This window comes from Erinaceus europaeus, unplaced genomic scaffold (genome assembly GCF_950295315.1).
Source record: "Erinaceus europaeus unplaced genomic scaffold, mEriEur2.1 scaffold_1078, whole genome shotgun sequence".
Lineage (NCBI taxonomy): Eukaryota > Metazoa > Chordata > Mammalia > Eulipotyphla > Erinaceidae > Erinaceus > Erinaceus europaeus.
This window is the reverse complement of record NW_026647473.1, coordinates 129-19,105: the sequence shown is the minus strand read 5'-3', so window position 1 is coordinate 19,105 and position 18,977 is coordinate 129. Positions and strand designations below refer to the sequence as shown.

General features: G+C 40.7%; 1 protein-coding gene across 1 annotated transcript in view; it reads right to left on the bottom strand.

Annotated features, from left to right (window-relative positions):
* LOC107522278 (protein MROH8) overlaps window positions 1-17,040 on the bottom strand; it is a gene marked incomplete at its 5' end in the record, with an annotated part of 28,652 nt that extends 11,612 nt beyond the window's left edge. Inside the window, 6 exons of the mRNA XM_060184045.1 lie at window positions 1,737-1,872; window positions 7,085-7,189; window positions 9,295-9,471; window positions 10,637-10,781; window positions 12,147-12,226; window positions 16,918-17,040. Coding sequence (XP_060040028.1) covers window positions 1,737-1,872; window positions 7,085-7,189; window positions 9,295-9,471; window positions 10,637-10,781; window positions 12,147-12,226; window positions 16,918-17,040 — 766 coding nt within the window. The remainder of the gene's footprint in view (window positions 1-1,736; window positions 1,873-7,084; window positions 7,190-9,294; window positions 9,472-10,636; window positions 10,782-12,146; window positions 12,227-16,917) is intronic.
* Between the last annotated feature and the right edge of the window lie 1,937 nt (window positions 17,041-18,977).

Below are 18,977 nucleotides of genomic sequence, written 5' to 3'. Positions count from 1 at the left end.
CTGAGATCTTTACACCGGTCCTTGCACTTTGCACCACCTGCTCTTAACCCACTGTGCTACAGCCCGACTCCCAAGAATAAAGTTTCTTTTTTAATCTTTATTTATTTATTGGATAAAAACAGCCAGAAGCTGAGAGGGTAGGGGGTGAAAGAGAGGGGGAGAGACAAAGAGACACCCACAGCCCTGCTTCGCCACTCATGAAGCCTTCCCTCTGCAGGTAGGGACCGGGGGCTCGAGTCTGGGTCCTTGCACACTGTAACATGCATGCTCAACCAGGGGCACCACCACCTGGCCCTGAGAATATTATTTCTACAGCTAAAAATAATAAACATATTGGGACAAGGGACCTTGTCTATCCTGTTCATCTTTGCATCCCTGTAACAATAAGGGCTTTACAAATATTTGCTTGACCATTCAGTTAAGTTTCCTTGGCTATATATCTTGGTAGATGATACTCATACTCAAAGTAGTGCAAAAATTAGACTGCCGATTTGGGAAGCACAGTTTCCCTATCCTTTGATATGAGCAAGCCCAAGTAGGACAATTACTTGGTGGAGACAGAGCAGAGTGGAATTCAAACATTTGATAGGAAGTACTGAGTTAGATGTCTTCCAGTTTCTTCAACTGAGGAAGTCAACTATTTTATCACAACTCCTTTCTCTTAGTTTTCAATTTACTTTAGCTCATATTTGCCAAGGGCCCTTGCTCAAGAGGCTCCCTCTGCCTCACATGCTTTTATTATCTCTTCCCTTGCCTGCCTGTTATTCATTTTTCCAGACTCTCTTCAGAGGTCTTTAGGTCCCACAACAGACTCTGGTTCTTACACATGGCTCCTGTTGGTACATTTATTGTGTGATCTCCTCTCCCCGAAATTCTCTCATACCCCAAGACAGATTATAAGATAAACATTGGACCATGTTAGTTCTAATTTTATTGGATTATGAGGGAGTACTTAGTAAACATTTATGGGATAAATAAATGAATAAAGACATAAATGATGGGAAGAATCTCTTTCCCTTATGATCAAACTAGTCACTCTAGCTTGTCTATGAGATAACGTTTAGCTGCTCCAACTCACTGTCATGCAGACAGCTACCACTGATGAGTCTGAGCTAATGTGATACTAATTATTAAGTCAGTGTCTCCTTAACTCTGCCTATGTTTGTTTGTTTTTCCCAGAGCACTGCTCAGTTCTGGCTTGTTTTGGTGTGGGAGATTGAACCTGGGGCTTTGGAGTTTTAGGCATGAGTCTTTCGCATAACCATTATGTTATCTCCCTCATCCTCATTTCTGCCTCAGGACCATGTACTTTTTTTTTTCTTTTTCCTTTATTAGGGGGATTAATGGTTTACAGTCAACAGTAAAATACAGTCGTCTGTACATGTATAATATTTCTGTTTTCCACATAACAGTATATCCCTCTCTAGGTCCTCCTCTGCCATCATGTTCCAGGACCTGAACACTCCCTCCAAGCCCAGGGTGCAGTACACCAACTCCAGTCCAAGTTCTGCTTTGTGTTTTCTTATTTATCATGTTCGTTCTCCCCCCCTCCTATCTCTCTCCTCTCTCTCCTCTCTCTCTCTTCTCTCTCTCTCTCTCTCTCTCTCACTATTGATTCAAGGACCATGTACTTTTCCTTTGTGACCTATTACAAAAAGAACATGGGGAGTAGGAACAGAGGAGAACTTAGTGCTTGTAAGGTGCTAGAGAATTTATTCAGGACCTTGCTGCCTTACACTTCAGCCTCAGGGTAATATGTAGCAGGGAGTGCATGCCCTCTGCAGCCTCCTCAGCCACCTCTTTCAGTGAGTCTCCACACAGCATTGCCATCAGAGCCACTAGGTGTCCAAGTCTTTCAAATTTCAGTGGAAGCTAGTTAGGAAGAAAAAGAAAAATGCTATTAAAATGCATTTTTATGTTCAGCAGAGAAGCAATTATAGAAGCCAGACCTTCCAACTTCTGTACCCAATAATGACCCTACGTCCATGCTCCCAGAGGGATAAAGAATAGGAAAGCTTTAGGGGGTCAGGCAGTAGTGCAGCGGTTTAAGCACACGTGGCGCAAAGTGCAAGGACCAGTGTAAGGATCCCGGTTCGAGGCCCCGGATCCCCACCTGCAGGGGAGTTGCTTCACAGGCGATGAAGCAGGTCTGTAGGTGCCTATCTTTCTCTCCCCCTGTCTTCCCCTCCTCTCTCCATTTCTCTCTGTCCTATCCAACAATGAATAACATCAACAATAATAACCGCAACAAGGGCAACAAAAGGGAAAAAAAAAAAGGCCTCCAGGAGCAGTGGATTCATGGTGCAGGCACTGAGCCCCAGCAATAACCTTAGAAGCAAAAAAATAAATAAATAAATAAATAATAATAATAATAGGAAAGCTTTCAAGGAAGAGGATGCGATATGAAACTTTGGTGGTGGAAATTGTGTGGAACTGTACCCTTTTCTTAACCTATGATCTTGCTGATATATTTTATTTTATAGGTAAATTAATAACAACAAAATGAAGTTTTATATTTTGAAAAATATTTTTTATTTATTGAATAGAGGCAGAAATTAAAAGGGGAAGAAGGGATAGAAGGGGAGAGAGAGACACCTACAGACCTGTTTCACTGCTCTTAAAGCTTCACCATGCAGGTGGACCTGAATCCGGACCGGGGGACCTGAATCTGGGTCCTTGCGCATGGTAACATGTGCTCAACCAGGTGTGCCACCACCTGGCCCCTAAAATACATTTAGTATCTTATATTCAAGTTCTTGAGGAGTAATTTGACTTTCACCATTAAATCAATTTCAAAAGAAATATAAGGGTGACATTTAGCTGTTGGATAGCTTTAGGTTTCATATTTAACCTGTGTAGCTATATAGTCAACAAACGGTATTAAATAGGCCAGGTCCTAAGCCTAGGAAGTAATTTGAAAAATGAAAATCTTTGTGTATGAAGATGTTCACTCTAGTGTTTTAAAAGATGACATATTGGAAATAATTACCTAAATAGCAAAGAGAACAGCCACTGTATGAATATTATGAATCAAGTGTCCTAGGAATTTATAATAATTTATAACAAGATAGGACAATTTGATGGTTTGATAAACGAAACAATGGGTGTAAAGCTGAGATGTTCTATTTAAAATTAATTGAAAATTAAGTAGTTGTGATCTGGGAAGTGTCACAGACCACAAAAGCACCTAGAGTAAGCCCCCTATATTATAAGCAACTCTCCCTAAGAAGAGAATACTAAGCATCTCAAGGGCCTATAGAGAAATTAGCATAGGAGTGAGATATTTGAAACTTTTCTTTGAGAGGGAAAGAGAACTAATGAGAAAGGCAGAGACTACAATACCAAAGCTTACTTCAGTGAAGTGGGGACTGGACTCGAACGTGGGTCAAGCACAAGGTAAAAAAAGCACACTATACAAGTGAGCTACTGTGCCAGCCCTTGAAACTTTTCTTGAATCTATAGCCAAAAGTAAAGACATAAGGATATAAAAAGAAGAACAATGCATTCTTACTAGAATATCAACAATAAGGTAGTTAGTAATGACAGAATAATAGGCTAGTCAGTTATGGCTAGAGTAACTTACTTTCATTGATTTAAAAATTTTTTAAAAGTAGGTTTTTTTTTTTTTTTTGTTTTTTTGTTTTTGCCTTACCAGAGAACTGGCTCAGCTCTGACTTATAGTGGTGGTGGTGGGGGGATTGAACCTGGGACTTTGGAGCTTCAGGCATGAGAGTCTCATTGCCTAACCATTATGCTATTTATCCCTGCCCAAAAAGGAAGTAGTTTAGTTTGAGCAACAGCACTTATGTCAATACGGAGACGGAAAGTTTGGATATATTTACAATGTGATAGAAAAGTTTATGGGACTCATCAATGTGTCTTGGAACCTCACCTCTCCAGAGCCCTACTCCACTAGAGAAAGACAGAAACAGGCTTGCAGTATGGATCGACCCACCAACACCCATGTCCAGTGGAGAAGAAATTACAGAAGTCAGACCCCTTCCACCTTCTGTATCATATAAAGAATTTTGGTTCATACTCCCAGATGGATAAAGAATAGGGAAGCTTCTAATGGAGGGGAAAGGACACAGAACTCTGGTGGTGGATACTGTATAGAATTGTATTCCTGTTATCTTATAATCTTGGTAATCATTATTAAATCATTATTAAAAAAAGAAAATTATCTAAAAGCAAAAAAATTATGGAAATCAGACCATTTATGTTTGAGTATTAGAACATCTGTATTGTGGCTGGACAGTGGCATGCTGAGTTGAATATACATGTAATGGTGCACAAAAGACCCAGGCTCAAGCCCCTGCTGCCCAGCTTCAGAGGGGAAGCTTCACAAGAGGTGAAGTAGTGCTGCAGGATTCCCTCTTTGTCTCTCTCTATCACTCCATTCCCTCAAAATTTCTCTTTGCCCTTTCACAGTTATCAAGAAGATATTCTCTAAGGAAATTTCATGCATAAGCATCTAACTCTAATTCCTACCAGCTTTCCTTTTAATTCCCAGACTTCATTATTCACACTGGAGAAATGATAAGTGTAGAACGAGAAAGAATCCAGTGACTTGAACTGAATCTAATTAGGAAAGAGATATTTGGAGTTCCAGTGGTGCAATCGGTTAGCGTGCGGTACTTATACAGGAAAGAGACATTTGAGGTAAAAAAAAAAAGAGAGAGAAGAAAAGGAAAGCAAAGGAAGAAAGAAACAAAGGAAGGAAGGAAGGAAGGAAGGAAGGAAGGAAGGAAGGAAAGGATAGAAGGAAGGAAGGAAGAAAAAGATAGATCATGCTTTAGCAGGTGGTACAGTGGATAGTGCTGGACCCTCAAGCATGAGTTTGATTTCTAGCGCATATATATATATGCCAGAGTGGTGCCCTGGTCAATATATTAATTATATATTAGAATATATAATTAATTATATATTAATATTATATAATGTACATAGTTACTATACTATTATATAATATATATTATTATCTTTTATAAACTTTTTTATTGGATAGAGACAGCCAGAAATCGAGAGGGAAGGGAGTGATAGAGAGGGAGAGAGACACAGAGACTCTTGCAGCCCTGTTTCACCACTTGCAAAGCTTTCCCCCTGCAGGTGGGGACCTGGGGCTCAAACCCGGATCCTTGAGCATTATAACATGTATGCCTACCACCACCTGGCCCCTGCTCTGGTTTGTGTTCTCTATCTCTCTCTCACATACACACACACACATACATGCACATATACATACACACAAATAAATCTTTAAATATTAACAATTAGGGGGTCAGGCGGTAGCTCAGTGGGTTAAGCACACATGGTGCAAAGCGCAAGGACTAGAGTAAAGATCCTAGTTCAAGCCCCCGGCTCCCCACCTGCAGGGGAGTCGCTTCACAGGTGATGAAGCAGATCTGCAGGTGTCTATCTTTCTCTCCCCATCTTCCCCTCCTCTCTTGATTTCTCTCTGTCCTATCCAACAATAAACGACATCAACAACAACAATAATAACCACAACAAGGCTACAACAATAAGGGCAATTAAAAAAAGGGGGAAAAATGGCCTCCAGGCGCAGTGGAATCATGGTGCAGGCACTGAGCCGCAGCAATAACCCTGGAGGCAAAAATAAAAGAATTAAAAATAAAAAAATATATTAACAATTGAGGGACGGTGTAGTAGCACAACTGGTAGAGTGGACATGTTACAATGTGCAAGGATTCAGGTTCAAGGTCCCCAGTCCCTTGAAGAAAGCTTCATGAGAGGTGAAGCAGTGTGCTACAAGTCTCTCTCTTTACCTTTTTGATTTCTGTCTACATATAATAAGTAAAGTATTTTTTAAAAAATATTTATTTTCCCTTTTGTTGCCCTTGTTGTTTAACATTGTTGTGGTTATTAATGTCGTTGTTGTTGGATAGGACAGGGAGAAATGGAGAGAGGAGGGGAAGACAGAGAGGGGGAGAGAAAGACAGACACCTGCAGACGTGCTTCACCACTTGTGAATCGACTCCCTTGCAGGTGGGGAGCCGGGGGCTTGAACTGAGATCCTTACGCAGGTCCTTGCGATTTGCACCACGTGCGCTTAACCCGCTGCGCCACCGCCCGACTCCCCAATAAGTAAAGTATTTTTAAGATTAGTTACTGATTTACTTACCAGAGTATTGCTCATTCTGGCTGATGATGGTGCTAGGGATTGAACCTGAGATACTGGAGCCTCAGGCATGGAAGTAGTTTACATAACCACAATGCTATTTACTCATACCAATAAATAAATCTAAAAAATGTTTTTAAAAAGAAAGAAAAAATGGCATAGATCTAGAAATGATAATCTCAATTTGGGGGAGTTCACTTTAGGAATAATAGAGGAGATAAATTAGAAGAGTTACTGATCAATGATTCAATAGTTGTTCTCAGAACAACTGAGAAGAGAGTGGAACTATAAAATAAGATTTAAAGTGAGGCAACATAGAGCCATTGTCTTTGAGATACTATGCTCTATTTGCCTGTAACACTCTATTATTCCAAATACAATATACTGCTTAGACTGAGCCAACTGTGGATTCAGATATTGCCAGGTTGCATTCATATATTAAAATATTATTATGCTTTTATGTTCCAGCTTGTGTTCTAAGAAGCAAGGAAGCAAGATTACTAACCATAGCATTTTTTTTTATTGTTGTGGTTATTATTGTTGTTGATGTCTTTGTTGTTGGATAGGACAGAGAGAAATGGAGAAAGGAGGGGAAGACAGAGAAGGGGAGAGAAAGAGAGATACCTGCAAACCTGCTTCACCATCTGTGAAGCGACTCCCCTGCAGGTGGGGAAGCCGGGGGCTCGAACCAGGATCCTTACGCCAGTCCTTGCGCTTTGCGCCACATGTGCTTACTCACTGCGCTACTGGCCGACTCCCCCTAACCATAGTATTTGATCTCAAGCTGCCAGCATGTTAGGAGAGGACTAGCTATATGAATAATGCTATTGCTGTGATATATGAGCATATGGAGTCACCAGTTTTTTTTGGGGGGGGGATGAGAGATAGTAAAAGCATGGTTTTGAATTCTTTTTCCTCTGTAATTTCCTCTGTAAGGCTACTTACCTTCAAGTTTAGATGTCTGGATAAGCACTGTAGAACTTGAACCATGTTAGCTGTGGCCCTTTCCCGCTCATGGTCTTTGACTGACTGCAACCAAGGGTACAAGTGCTGTGAAAAATAAAGGGAGGCTAAATAGTTCATCAGGAAAATCTGGGATAAAACTTTTTTTTTTAATTTGGAAGAAAATGTAGGGGGAGAAGTTCCATATGTCACTACTATGTCTGACAATATTTTCCTAAATGCTAAACCAATCTGGGCTGGAAATGAAGGTAACAAACAAGGTACATGACCCATGGGATCAGGTACACTAGCTGCTATAGGGGATGATTTTTTTCTAGATGTATTTTCGCTTTACCCTACTTTCCTTAACTATCTATTATGCTCTTTCGTATGTTTTTAGCCTTCTGAAATCTGATCTGGGAAGAAAGAAAATGAATGAAGTGCTATTAAAGAATTCTGACTGAGTTATTGCATCTGCCTGCAACAGTCAGGGAAGAGTCTCATGAAAAAGATAATTATGACAAGAAGCCTCATAAAGAAGGTGGCATTCAGGTACATGAAATGACTTAAATTAAGCTGGAAAAGCAGGAAATTATAAAGTACAACTAGATAAAGAGAAACCTGGAGCTAGGAGGTGGCTCAGTGGGAGAGCATAGGACTTGGATGAATAAGACCCCAACTTGGTCCCTGGTACTGCATATGCCAGGGTGGTGCTCTTATCTTTTTCTCCCTTGTAAAATAAAAAAAAATTAGCTTTTTATTGACAGTAGAGTTATTGCTGTATGATACATCTATCACTATAGGCAGTATTTATTATTTTTTTCCCTTTCTTTTGATAGGATAGAGATGGGGAGAGAGTGGAAGGGAGAGAGATACACCTGCAGCACTACTTCACTGCTTGTGAACCTTCCTCCCTATAGGTGGGGGCTGGGGGCTTGAACCCAAGTCCTTGAGTATGGTAATGTGTGCTTTACCAGGTTCTCCAACACCTTGCCCCCCCCTTTTTTTTTAGCCTCCAGGGTTATTGCTAGGGCGAGCACTGCACTACGAATCTACTGCTCCTGTTGGTCATTTCCCCCATTTTGCTGCCCTTATTGTTAACCTTGTTGTTGTCATTATTATTGTTGTCAATGCTGTTGTTGTTGGATAGGACAGAGAGAAATTTGAGAGGAGGGAAGACACAGAGGGGGGAGAGAAATACAGACACCTGCAGACCTGCTTCACTGACTGTGAAGCAACACCCCTGCAGGTGGGGAGCCAGGGGCTCAAACTGGGATCCTTAGGCCAGTCCTTTTGCTTCGCGCCATGTGTGCTTAACCCACTGTGCCACCACCCGACCCCCCATTTTTTGACACCTAATCTGGTTGGATGGCTAATGTACAAATGGTCAAAGGTCCATATGGCAAGGAAAAATGTTTATTTGTACTTAGATGCAAAAGATTAATAACAGTTTAAAGGGCTATCCTTCTCTAGGATATCCGGATCTAAAAACAGAGTGGAATAGCAAGATGGATGAACTGCAGAGAATGTTCTCCAATAAGCAAATGCTCAGTGATACAGTGACGCAACAGGTATAGCTGGTGACAGGTGGTCATTAATGATATTTGCATCCCAGTTGCCAATTTACTCACTTACAGTCTGACTCTGTTCTCTGGTCATTGGCTAAGCAATAATAGCAGTAGCAAAATAATTTAAGGAATACTTACAGCAATCATTTAAGCATTTTATGAAAGATTATTTTTTCAGTATTCAGAGTAGATATCTCCATTTTTGTTTATTTGGTTTTGACCATAGCATGGTTTAGCTCTGGCATATGTAGTACTTGAGAGTGAACCTGGGACCTTCTGAATGCAAATTCTGTGTGTTACTGCTGTGTTAGTTACATTTCCTGGGCCCCTATATTTCCATTTTAAAATGAAAAAAATAATACTGAGAGGTTACACTCCTTGATGAATTAATTTTTTAATTTATATCATGAGAAAGAAGCAGATTATCACTCTGGCATATGTGATACCAGGCATCGGCTGCCCTTACTCAATTTGTAATCTATGAATAACATAAAATCAAATTCTGAATCCAAGTCTGATTTGAAACTGATAGCTGAAGGTTTCACTTATCGTGCTAGTTCCTAAAATTTAATCCTTTCACATTTCCTATTTCCATTCTCACCAGAAAATGGAAATAATTTCCCATTCTCCCAATATCCTGTTTACCTTAAAAATGATGTCAAGTTTTTCCAAATGTGGGTCTTTTACCACCAAACTCTGGAGCATCTCAGAGAATAACTGAAATGTCTGCTTGTAAAGATGCTGAAAAGTCACAGGATCAGACTGTCCCCTGGAAGTTCTCCAACACCGTACCTCTTCAAGGCTCTCCTTGCTGCCTTGAGACTTTAAAGATGTAGAATCAGTGTAAAATACTGACAGGCAACTTGTGACTTGAGGAAAAATAATAGATCTTCATTTCAAATGAATACTCCAGCATAAGTGAAAACAGTTAACTCAAAGGATATTTGGGGAATTATTAGTCATTATTGAAATTCTTTCAAACTTTGACATTTGACTCATTATAAAGTCTCCTTTGGCAACTGCTTCACCACTTAGTTTACTAGCCACAGAAGAAAATCAAGTCTTTGCACTTTGTCTACCTGGAAGTTTCTCCTCTAGAGATAGCCACATGCTTCCTCTTCAACATGAAGGCTGACTACACAAAGTTAAAAAAAATAAAAAAGTCCTGGGGAGTTGGGTGGTAGCACAGTGGGTTAAGCGCAGGTGGCACAAAGCACAAGGACCAGTGTAAGGATCCCAGTTTGAGCCCCCAGCTCCCCACCGGCAGGGGAGTCGCTTCACAAGGGTGAAGCAGGTCTGCAGGTGCCTGGCTTTCTCTCCCCCTCCCCTCTCCATTTCTCTCTGTCCTATTCAACAATGATTATAACAATAAAACAACAAGGGCAACAAAAGGGAGTAAGTAAATAAATACTTTAAAAAGTCATTATGTCTATTCTTTATTCCTACTTTGCATGTTTCTCCCCCAAAGTATTCATTACCACCTGATATTTTATTTATCAGTAGTTTGTAATTATTCACTATAATATAAGCTCCCCAGAAGAGAGTGTATAATGATGTTTTTTGTTTGCCTCTCATGATGCTTAGCACATGATGACCCTAAATATATGCTATGTCTATGAACAAGTGCTCCTACCTATCTTTAAAACCAGAAGCAAGGAATGATGGCGTGAAGAGGAAGAAGAAATGATCAAATAAAGGGAGCAAATCCCATTTAATTTAACCACCCAGTTTATTTACCAGACTTGTTTTGTATTTTTTTTTTCCAGAGCATTGTTCAGCTCGGGTTTATAGGGGACTGAACCTGGGACCTCAAGAGTCTCAGGCATTAAAGTCTTTTGCATAAACACTATGCTATCTCTCTAGTTTTTCCAGATATGATTTAAATGATTTTTTTTGGCTAGCTCACCAAAATATCAAATGTACTCTCAAAAAGTCAAGATCAACAGACTGCAAGGATGGTAGATTACTAAGGCAAGGTGGGAATTACCTGTGAGTTGTAGGGCCCAGGTGGCATGGTATCCTCCAGCTGGATGAGAGTCTCTATGGAGGGCAGAGTGATCATACTTTTGATGATGAGACTGAAAAAGTTATTTTGATCTTCAGATCCAAACAGCAAATGAACATCCTGGTAACTGAGAAAAGACAGTTTGGGAATGGCAATCTAGAAAGTTTGACTAGATGTTGGTAAGCAGGGATCAGAACAACCAAAAAGGTTAGTGTGGACTGACTGGTATATCATCTTGATGGAAGAGGTACTTGGCATTGTTTATCAATCTGTTTGGACTCCCACTGATAGAGAAAAAGAAAAGTTTCAGGCTCAAAGCCTCCATATTCCCTCCCATCCTTCCCCTTTCCTTCTTTTCCAAGAAGTCATCAGAATATCCATCCATGCTTCTCTCCAGTTCACCAGAGGGAAATCTGCTATAGATGAATACAGTAAATCATGATTTTCCAAATTGTGTTCTATTGAATGACAATTTTGGAATGAATGTTGGTTGAAGTAAGATAGGACTTAAACTTAGGGTTGAACCTACCAGGACTCTTAGGACCTTTAATAAGTGAACAAACTTCTTTATTTAAAAAATATTTATTTATTTATTCCCTTTTGTTGCCCTTGTTGTTTTATTGTTGTGGTTATTATTGTTGTCGTCGTTGTTGGATAGGACAAAGAGAAATGGAGAGAGGAGGGGGAAGACAGAGAAGGGGAGAGAAAGACAGACACCCGCAGACCTGCCTCACTGTTTGTGAAGTGACTCCCCTGCAGGTGCGGAGCCAGGGCTCAAACTGGGATCCTGACGCCGGTCCCTGTGCTTTGCGCCACCTGCACTTAACCTGCTGTGCTACAGCCTGACTCTCATGAACAAATTTCTATACAAGGTAAACAGGAAGCAGTCCTTTCAAATTCCTTAGACTGTGGAACTCTATTGTTATGAAGGATATGAACATACTTTGAACTCCAAAGAGACTCCAATAAGGTCTTAAGGGTACAGATAGTAGAATATATCATTTTTTCTTAAAAAACACAAATTTGTCTACCCCTTTCCCATTTAGTGTTTCTCTTTTCTTTTTCTTTCTTTATTTTTATTGCCACCAGGGTTATCACTGGGGCTTAGCGCCAGCACTACAAATCTACTGCTCCCATTGGCCTTTCTTCCTCTCTTCCCTCCCTCAATTTCTTTTCTCCTCCCTCCCTCCCTTCCATTTTCCCTCCCTCCCTCCCTCCCCTCCTTCCTCTAATAGGAGAAAGAGAAATTAAGAGGGGAGACGGAGATAGAGAGGGAGAAAGCTAGACACCTGCAGACCTATTTGTGAAGTATCACTCCTCGCTGTGGGTGGGGAGCAGGGGCTCAAACCCGGGTCCTTGCACACTGTAACGTGTGTGCTCAACCAGGTGTGCCACTGCCCAGCCTCTTCCATGTAGTTTTTTAGAAAACTAAAAATGTGGAACCTGTCAGTTGGCATTGACCTTGAATATGTAGGGAGCGTGTTGGTGTCACCTGAAATCAGAAATAGTGATAAAGATCTCTTGGCCCACAGGACTGAAGAACAAATTCACGGGATCCTCTTTGATCAGCATCTGCAAAGAGAGGAAAATATTTTAGAGTGTATGCCAAATCATTAGGCCAAATGACCAGAGATGTATGTGGATGGATGGCAACAATAACAGCAAGTGCTTCCGGGGGGCTGGTTTCTTGGCTCCAGAGGACTGGAAGCAGGACAGTGGCTTGGCTAAGAGTTTTTTTTTTTCCTCTGAAGCCAAACTCTAAGGCTTGGCACTATCTCTTGCTAGCTGAGCTGATACAAGTTATTCAGTCTTTCTACTTCCATTTCCTTTGTAGAGTAAGTCAACATAATTACTTACCTTCATGGCATAGTTGTGATTACTAAATGAGCTAATTCATAACACATAGTAGCCCTCAATAGCTGTTAGCGTCTGTTAGTCATTATTTTTATTACACTATTAGTGATTATTTCTACTTCTAGCATCCTAAGTTCTCTACCATAACAGTCACTTATTTTTTCCCCATATTTGGGAGCTACTCTCTTCCCTGATATAGCTTTGTAGTCCTATTTCCAACTCTGACACCATCTCCCCAGACAATACCTTTGGTTCACCTGCATATTAGCTGTTGGGCTCATGCAAAAATTACTGAAGTCATGGGCCCTTTGGAATATACTTAAAATAGACCTATTAGCTTTTTTCTAAAATGGAGACTCCAAATCTCATCTGCTATATTCTTGCCTTTAGATTCTTAATTATTTAACAATTTGTTCTGCTTTATATCTTAATGCTTCTTCAGTCACCAAATTCCAGATGCTACTAAGATGCCAACCTGACTTCCCTGGGCAGAATGTACCCTGGAACCCTACCTGTCTAGAGCCCTGCCCCACTAGGGAAAGAGTATGAAAGAGGCTGGGAGTGTGGATTGACCTGCCAATGCTCATGTTCAGCAGAGAAGCAAGCCCCCAATAATAACTACCATAATTTTCCCAAGGTTTTAGATGTGGGTTGACTTGCTTTTTTTCCAACTTCATGCATTTCAATTTTCTGTATTCCACATGAGTGAAATCACTGGGTAGTTCTTCTTCTAGCGTTTGCCCTTCTTCCGTAGCCAGTCAACAGCGTCAGGTTGAGCCTGATGTAAAGTTTCGAGACCTCCTTTGAATCTGGAGAGGTGGCAGTCGTTGCCTATGTGGGTCATAGTCTGTCTGTAGCCGCAGGGGCAGTTCGGGTCGTCTCTGGCTCCCCAGCGATAGAGAGGTTATGTGTTTAAAGTATTAGTGTAGTATGAACCTCTTAGGAAGACTACACAAAACACAGCAGAGTGGCCAGGAAAATAACTCAACTGGCAGAGGACACGACTTGTATACTTGAGGCTTCTAGTTCAAATCCTGGCACTACATGTGCTGGGGTTGTGATCTCACTTTTTTCTCTCATGTGAAACTCTATCTCATATGAAATAAGTAAGGTAGATTTTTAAGAATACACAGGGAAAAATATCAGAAACTCAAGTTATTAATTATTGATGCTACCTGCAGAGATACCCAGGTGAGGCAGGAGTGAAGAATAGACACTGTCTGGGTTAAATAGCTTCCTTCTCTCGGAATTTGAAAGTTTAGAGTGACCACAACAAACTGGGAGCTGTTAAGAGTTCTGAGTGATCAGGATGGCAGAGTTTCCACTGCCTCTGATACTCCTGGAACTGTTCTGGGGGCTTGACTATTGAACCTCTCCCTTAGGTTTTAAGGGAAACAGCCTTGTGTATACTTGATTTTTTTTTCAAATCTTTTAAAAGACACTTATTTTTTCATTAAATTAAAAAAAACTATTTACTTATTTATTAGATAAAGACAGTAAAAATTGAGAGGAATTTCATGGGGAATAGAGAGGAAGAGAGACATAAAGACACCTGTGCTGGGCTAGCCTGAGGGTGTTTCTTCCCGGGCACATGCTCTCTGGGTTAAAGACAACTCTGCCAGAGCCAACCTAAGCTGCTGCCTACTCAGCGATGCGGGAGAGGAACCAGGAATTCTCGTGGCTGAGCGGGAATGCAATATCATGCTGACTTAATTCATCTGCATTTATACTTTCCAGGAAGGAAGTGGTAGGGTGGAAAAGGATGTACGTAGGATAAGGGGGTGGAGTGGAAAAAGAGTGTGAACCAGTGGGGATTAAACCAATGGGGATTACACCAGGGCGGGTCTCAAACAAAACAATGATTATGTAAACAGACCACAACGTTAAGCAATGCAGGGGAACCTGGCATGATGGATAGAAACAGAAGCAGAATTAGCCAAAGGAGAAATGATGACCAACACACCTGCAGTACTGCTTCACCACTCATGAAGCTTTCCCCCTGTAGGTGGGGACCAAGGGCTTGAACCTGGGTCCTTGTGTATTGTAACATGTGTGCTCAGCCAGGTGCGCCACCACCCAGCCCACCTTTCTTTTTTTTCTTTTAGTTTTATTTATTTATTTAAAAAAAAATTTTTTTTTCCTCCAGGGTTATTGCTGGGCTCGGTGCCTGCACCATGAATCCACCGCTCCTGGAGGCCATTTTTTCCCCCTTTTGTTGCCCTTGTTGTAGCCTCGTTGTGGTTATTATTATTGCCATTGTTGACGCAATTTGTTGTTGGATAGGACAGAGAGAAATGGAGAGAGGAGGGGAAGACAGAGAAGGGGAGAGAAAGACAGACACCTGCAGACCTGCTTCACCGCCTGTGAAGCGATTCCCCTGCAGGTGGGGAGCCGGGGGCTCAAACTGGGATCCTTATGCCGGTCCTTGCGCTTTGTGCCACGTGTGCTTAACCCACTGCACCACCGCCCGACCCCCTCATTTTTTTCTTTATTGGAGGGAATTAATGATTTACAGTCAATTGTAAAACACAGTAGTTTGTGGTCCGGGAGGTGGTGCAGTATATAAAGCACTGGATTCTCAACTATGAGGTCCCGGGTTTGATCCCTGGCAGCACATGTACCAGAGTGATGTCTTGTTCTTTCTCTCCTATCTTTCTCATGAATAAATAAATAAATGAAACACAGTAGTTTGGACATGTGTAACATTTCTCCGTTTTCCACATAACACTCTAACCCCCACTAGGTCCTCCTCTGCCATCATGTTCTAGGACCTGACCATTTCCCCCAAGCCACAATCTTTTACGGTAGTACATGATCTGCTTTGTGTCTTCCCTTCTGTTCTTATTTTCCAACTTTACTCTATGAATGGTATCATCCCACTTACATCCTTCTTTTTTTGGTTGATCTCACTTAACATGATTCCTTCAAGCTCCATCCAAGATGAGGTGAAGCAGGTGAATAGCTCCATTTTTAATAGCTGAGTAGTACTCCATTGTGTATATATACCACAATTTATTCAGCCACGGTAAACACTATCCTTTCTTCTGTTCTCCCTCTCTTTCTCTGTTAACATTTTCTAAGAGTTATACAACAGCTCTTTCTCTCTGTGCCAGACCAGAATCACCATCAGGAAAATGGAACATCAGAGGTGAAATCATTGTTTTTAACAGCTGAGTAGTATGTCATTGTGTATATTATACCATGACTTACTCAAAAGGTATTTAATTGTTTATGTTTGATAGGGCAGAGAGAGGTTGAAAGAAGGGAGGTAGAAAGGGAGAAAGAGAGAAACCTGCAGCACTGCTTCATCACTCGTGAACCTGTAGGTGGGGTTCAAGAGCTTGAACCTACATCCTTGTACCTGCAAACATGTGTCCTCAAACAGATGCACCACCTGGACCCCGTTTATTTTTAGCTTAACAGAGTCAGAATTTATTTTTTGGTTGCCTCAGGAAAAGAATCTTCTTTTTCTAAATTTTTTTCTTTTTTGCCTCCAGGGTTATTGCTGGGGCTTGGTGCCTGCACTATGAATCCACTGCTCCTGGAGGCTATTTTTTTCCCTTTTGTTGCCCTTGTTGTTTATCGTGTTGTTATTATTGTTATCAATGTCATTGTTGTTGGATAGGACAGAGAGAAATGGAGAGAGGAGGGGCAGACAGAGAGGGGGAGAGAAAGACAGACACCTCCAGACCTGCTTCACCGACCATGAAGAGACTCACTCTCCTGCAGGTGGGGAGCTGGAGACTTGAGCTGGATCCTTAGGCTGGTCCTTGCACTTTGTGCCATGTGCACTTCACCTGCTGCACTGTTGCCTGGCCTCACAGGAAACTCTTCATCATCTCAACAAAATAAGATATTTTGACTCAAAGATTTTAATGAAAGCTAGAAAAGTATCACTATCTTCATCTTTTAGGTGGATTTGGGATTCAGATATAGTGATTTGAGATCACACAGATTGTTCTGTATGGAAATGGAACTAAAAACTGTGCTACCATTTTTTAAAAAAATTATTTTAAAACCAGAGCATTAAGTATTCTTGTCTTATGGTTGTGCCAAAGATTGAGTCTGGGTCTTCTGGAGTCTCAGACATGAAAGTCTGTGTGTAAATCACTTGCTGTTTCTCCTGGTCCTGTGTCCTTCTTAGTTTTTTTCTGGCACTGGGGCTTTGCACCTGAGTAATTCTAGCATACTAGTAAGACTCTCCCTTTTTTTTTTTTAATTATATAGAGACAGAAAGGGAGAGGAAGAGAGGGGAAAAGACGCCACAGCATGACTCCACTGTTTATGATAATGACATTAGAAGAGGCTCAGAGAAATGATAATATAGATAAAGCCACTAAAAATATATTTGGCCAAAGTCATTCAATCTGTGTGGTTCTGAAAATTTGTGATAAGGTCTTAATACTTACAGTTAAGATACGCACAATATCTGCTGTGTGGCTGTGAATGAATGATTCTGTAGTTTGATCATAAGGCAATGACCAGCTGAGAGAAGACAAAGATCTTAGGAATGTCAGTGTCTCAATTTCACTCTAAATTTGTACAAAAAAAAATGATAAGACACAATTAGACATTACAATGTTACTTGATAATTGAAGAGGAATTTTGAAATTTTTCTTTGTTTGGAATGCCTGATATCTTTTTGTTTTATTGAGGGGAATTAATGGTTTACAGTTGACAGTAAAATACAGTATTTTGTATATGTGTAACATTTCTCAGTTTTCCACATAACAGTATATCCCTCTCTAGGTCCTCCTCTGCCATCATGTTCCAGGACCTGAACACTTCCCTACCCCAGAGTCTTTTACTTTGGTGCAATGCACCAACTCCAGTCCAGATCTGCTTTGTGTTTTCCCTTCTGTTCTTATTTGTCAACTTTACTCTATGAGTGGGATAATCCCATATTCATTCTTCTCTTTTTGGTTTATCTCACTTAACATGATTACTTTAAGCTCCATCCAAGATGAGGTGAAGGTGAATTCACCATTTTTAACAGCTGAGTAGTATTCCACTGTGTATATATACCATAACTTGCTCAGCCAATCATCTGTTACCTAGAATACCTGACATGTTATTCACTAAAATATTAGTATTTTGTTACTAGGAACTGATAAATTACAGAAAAATTTCTGGTGATTATGCTTAGTGAAAGAAGTAAAGAGATGAAAGACAACTACTAGATAGTTTCACTCATGTAGAATCTATAGAATGTATACACATGAACTTAAAAAAAACTAAAACAGAAAAAAACAAACAGAAGCAAGCAACCTGTTTCTAAGACTTGTGAGAACTAGGGTAGTTATCTTTGGGATCTGGGAGGGTGGAGACACAGAACTTTGGTGGTGGGTGTGCTGTGGACCTATACAAAGTAATCTTACAATCTTGTAGCCCACAATAACCACAAAATAAGCACCATACAGCAAAAATTTTTTTTTTTGCCTCCAGGGTTATTGCTGGGGCTCGGTGCCTGAATCCACTGCTCCTGGAGACTATGTTTTTCCCTTTTTGTTGCCCTTGTTGTTTTATCATTGTTGTGGTTATTATTATTATTATTATTTTGCCAGAACAATTGCTCAATTCTGGCTTATGGTGGTATGGGGACTGAACCTGGGACCTCAGAGCCTCAGGCTTGAAAGGCTTTTGCAGAACCACTATGCTGTCTCTCCAGCCCTATTATTATTTTAAATATTTATTTATTTATTCCCTTTTGCTGCCCTTGTTGTTTTATTGTTGTAGTTATTATTGTTGTTGTTATTGATGTCGTCATTGTTGGATAAGACAGATAGAAATGGAGAGAGGAGGGGAAGACAGAGAGGGGGAGAGAAAGATAGACACCTGCAGACCTGCTTCACTGCCTGTGAAGCAACTCCCCTGCAGGTGGGGAGCCGGGGACTCTGAACAGGATCCTTATGCTGGTCCTTACACTTCCCACTACACAAGCTTAACCCACTATGCTACTGCCCAACTCCCGATTATTATTGTTATTGATGTTGTTGTTGTTAGATAGGACAGAGAGAAATGGAGGAGGGGAAGACAGAAAGGGGAAAGACAGACACCTGCAGACCTGCTTCACTGACCATGAAGTGACCCCCCTGTAGATGGGGAACCAGGGGCTCGAACTGGGATCCTTACACTGGTCCTTACGCTGTGCCATGTGCGCATAACTTTCTTAGGGGAGAAGAAAAAAAGAATATATGGAAATGGATATACATATTTGTCATCTAGATAAGATTAAAATAAAAGTATTGATTTTGGACAGTTGGGCATTTAATATGTCCTGCTGATAAGAGTATAAGTAGGCTTAATATTACTGCAGAATAATTTAATGGTATTTATTTACTTATTTTTTAATTTTTTAATATTTTTTTATTCCCTTGTTTTGTTGTAGTTATTATTGTTGTGGTTATTGATGTTGTCATTGTTGGATAGGACAGAGAGAAATGGAGAGAGGCGGGGAAGACAGAGAGGG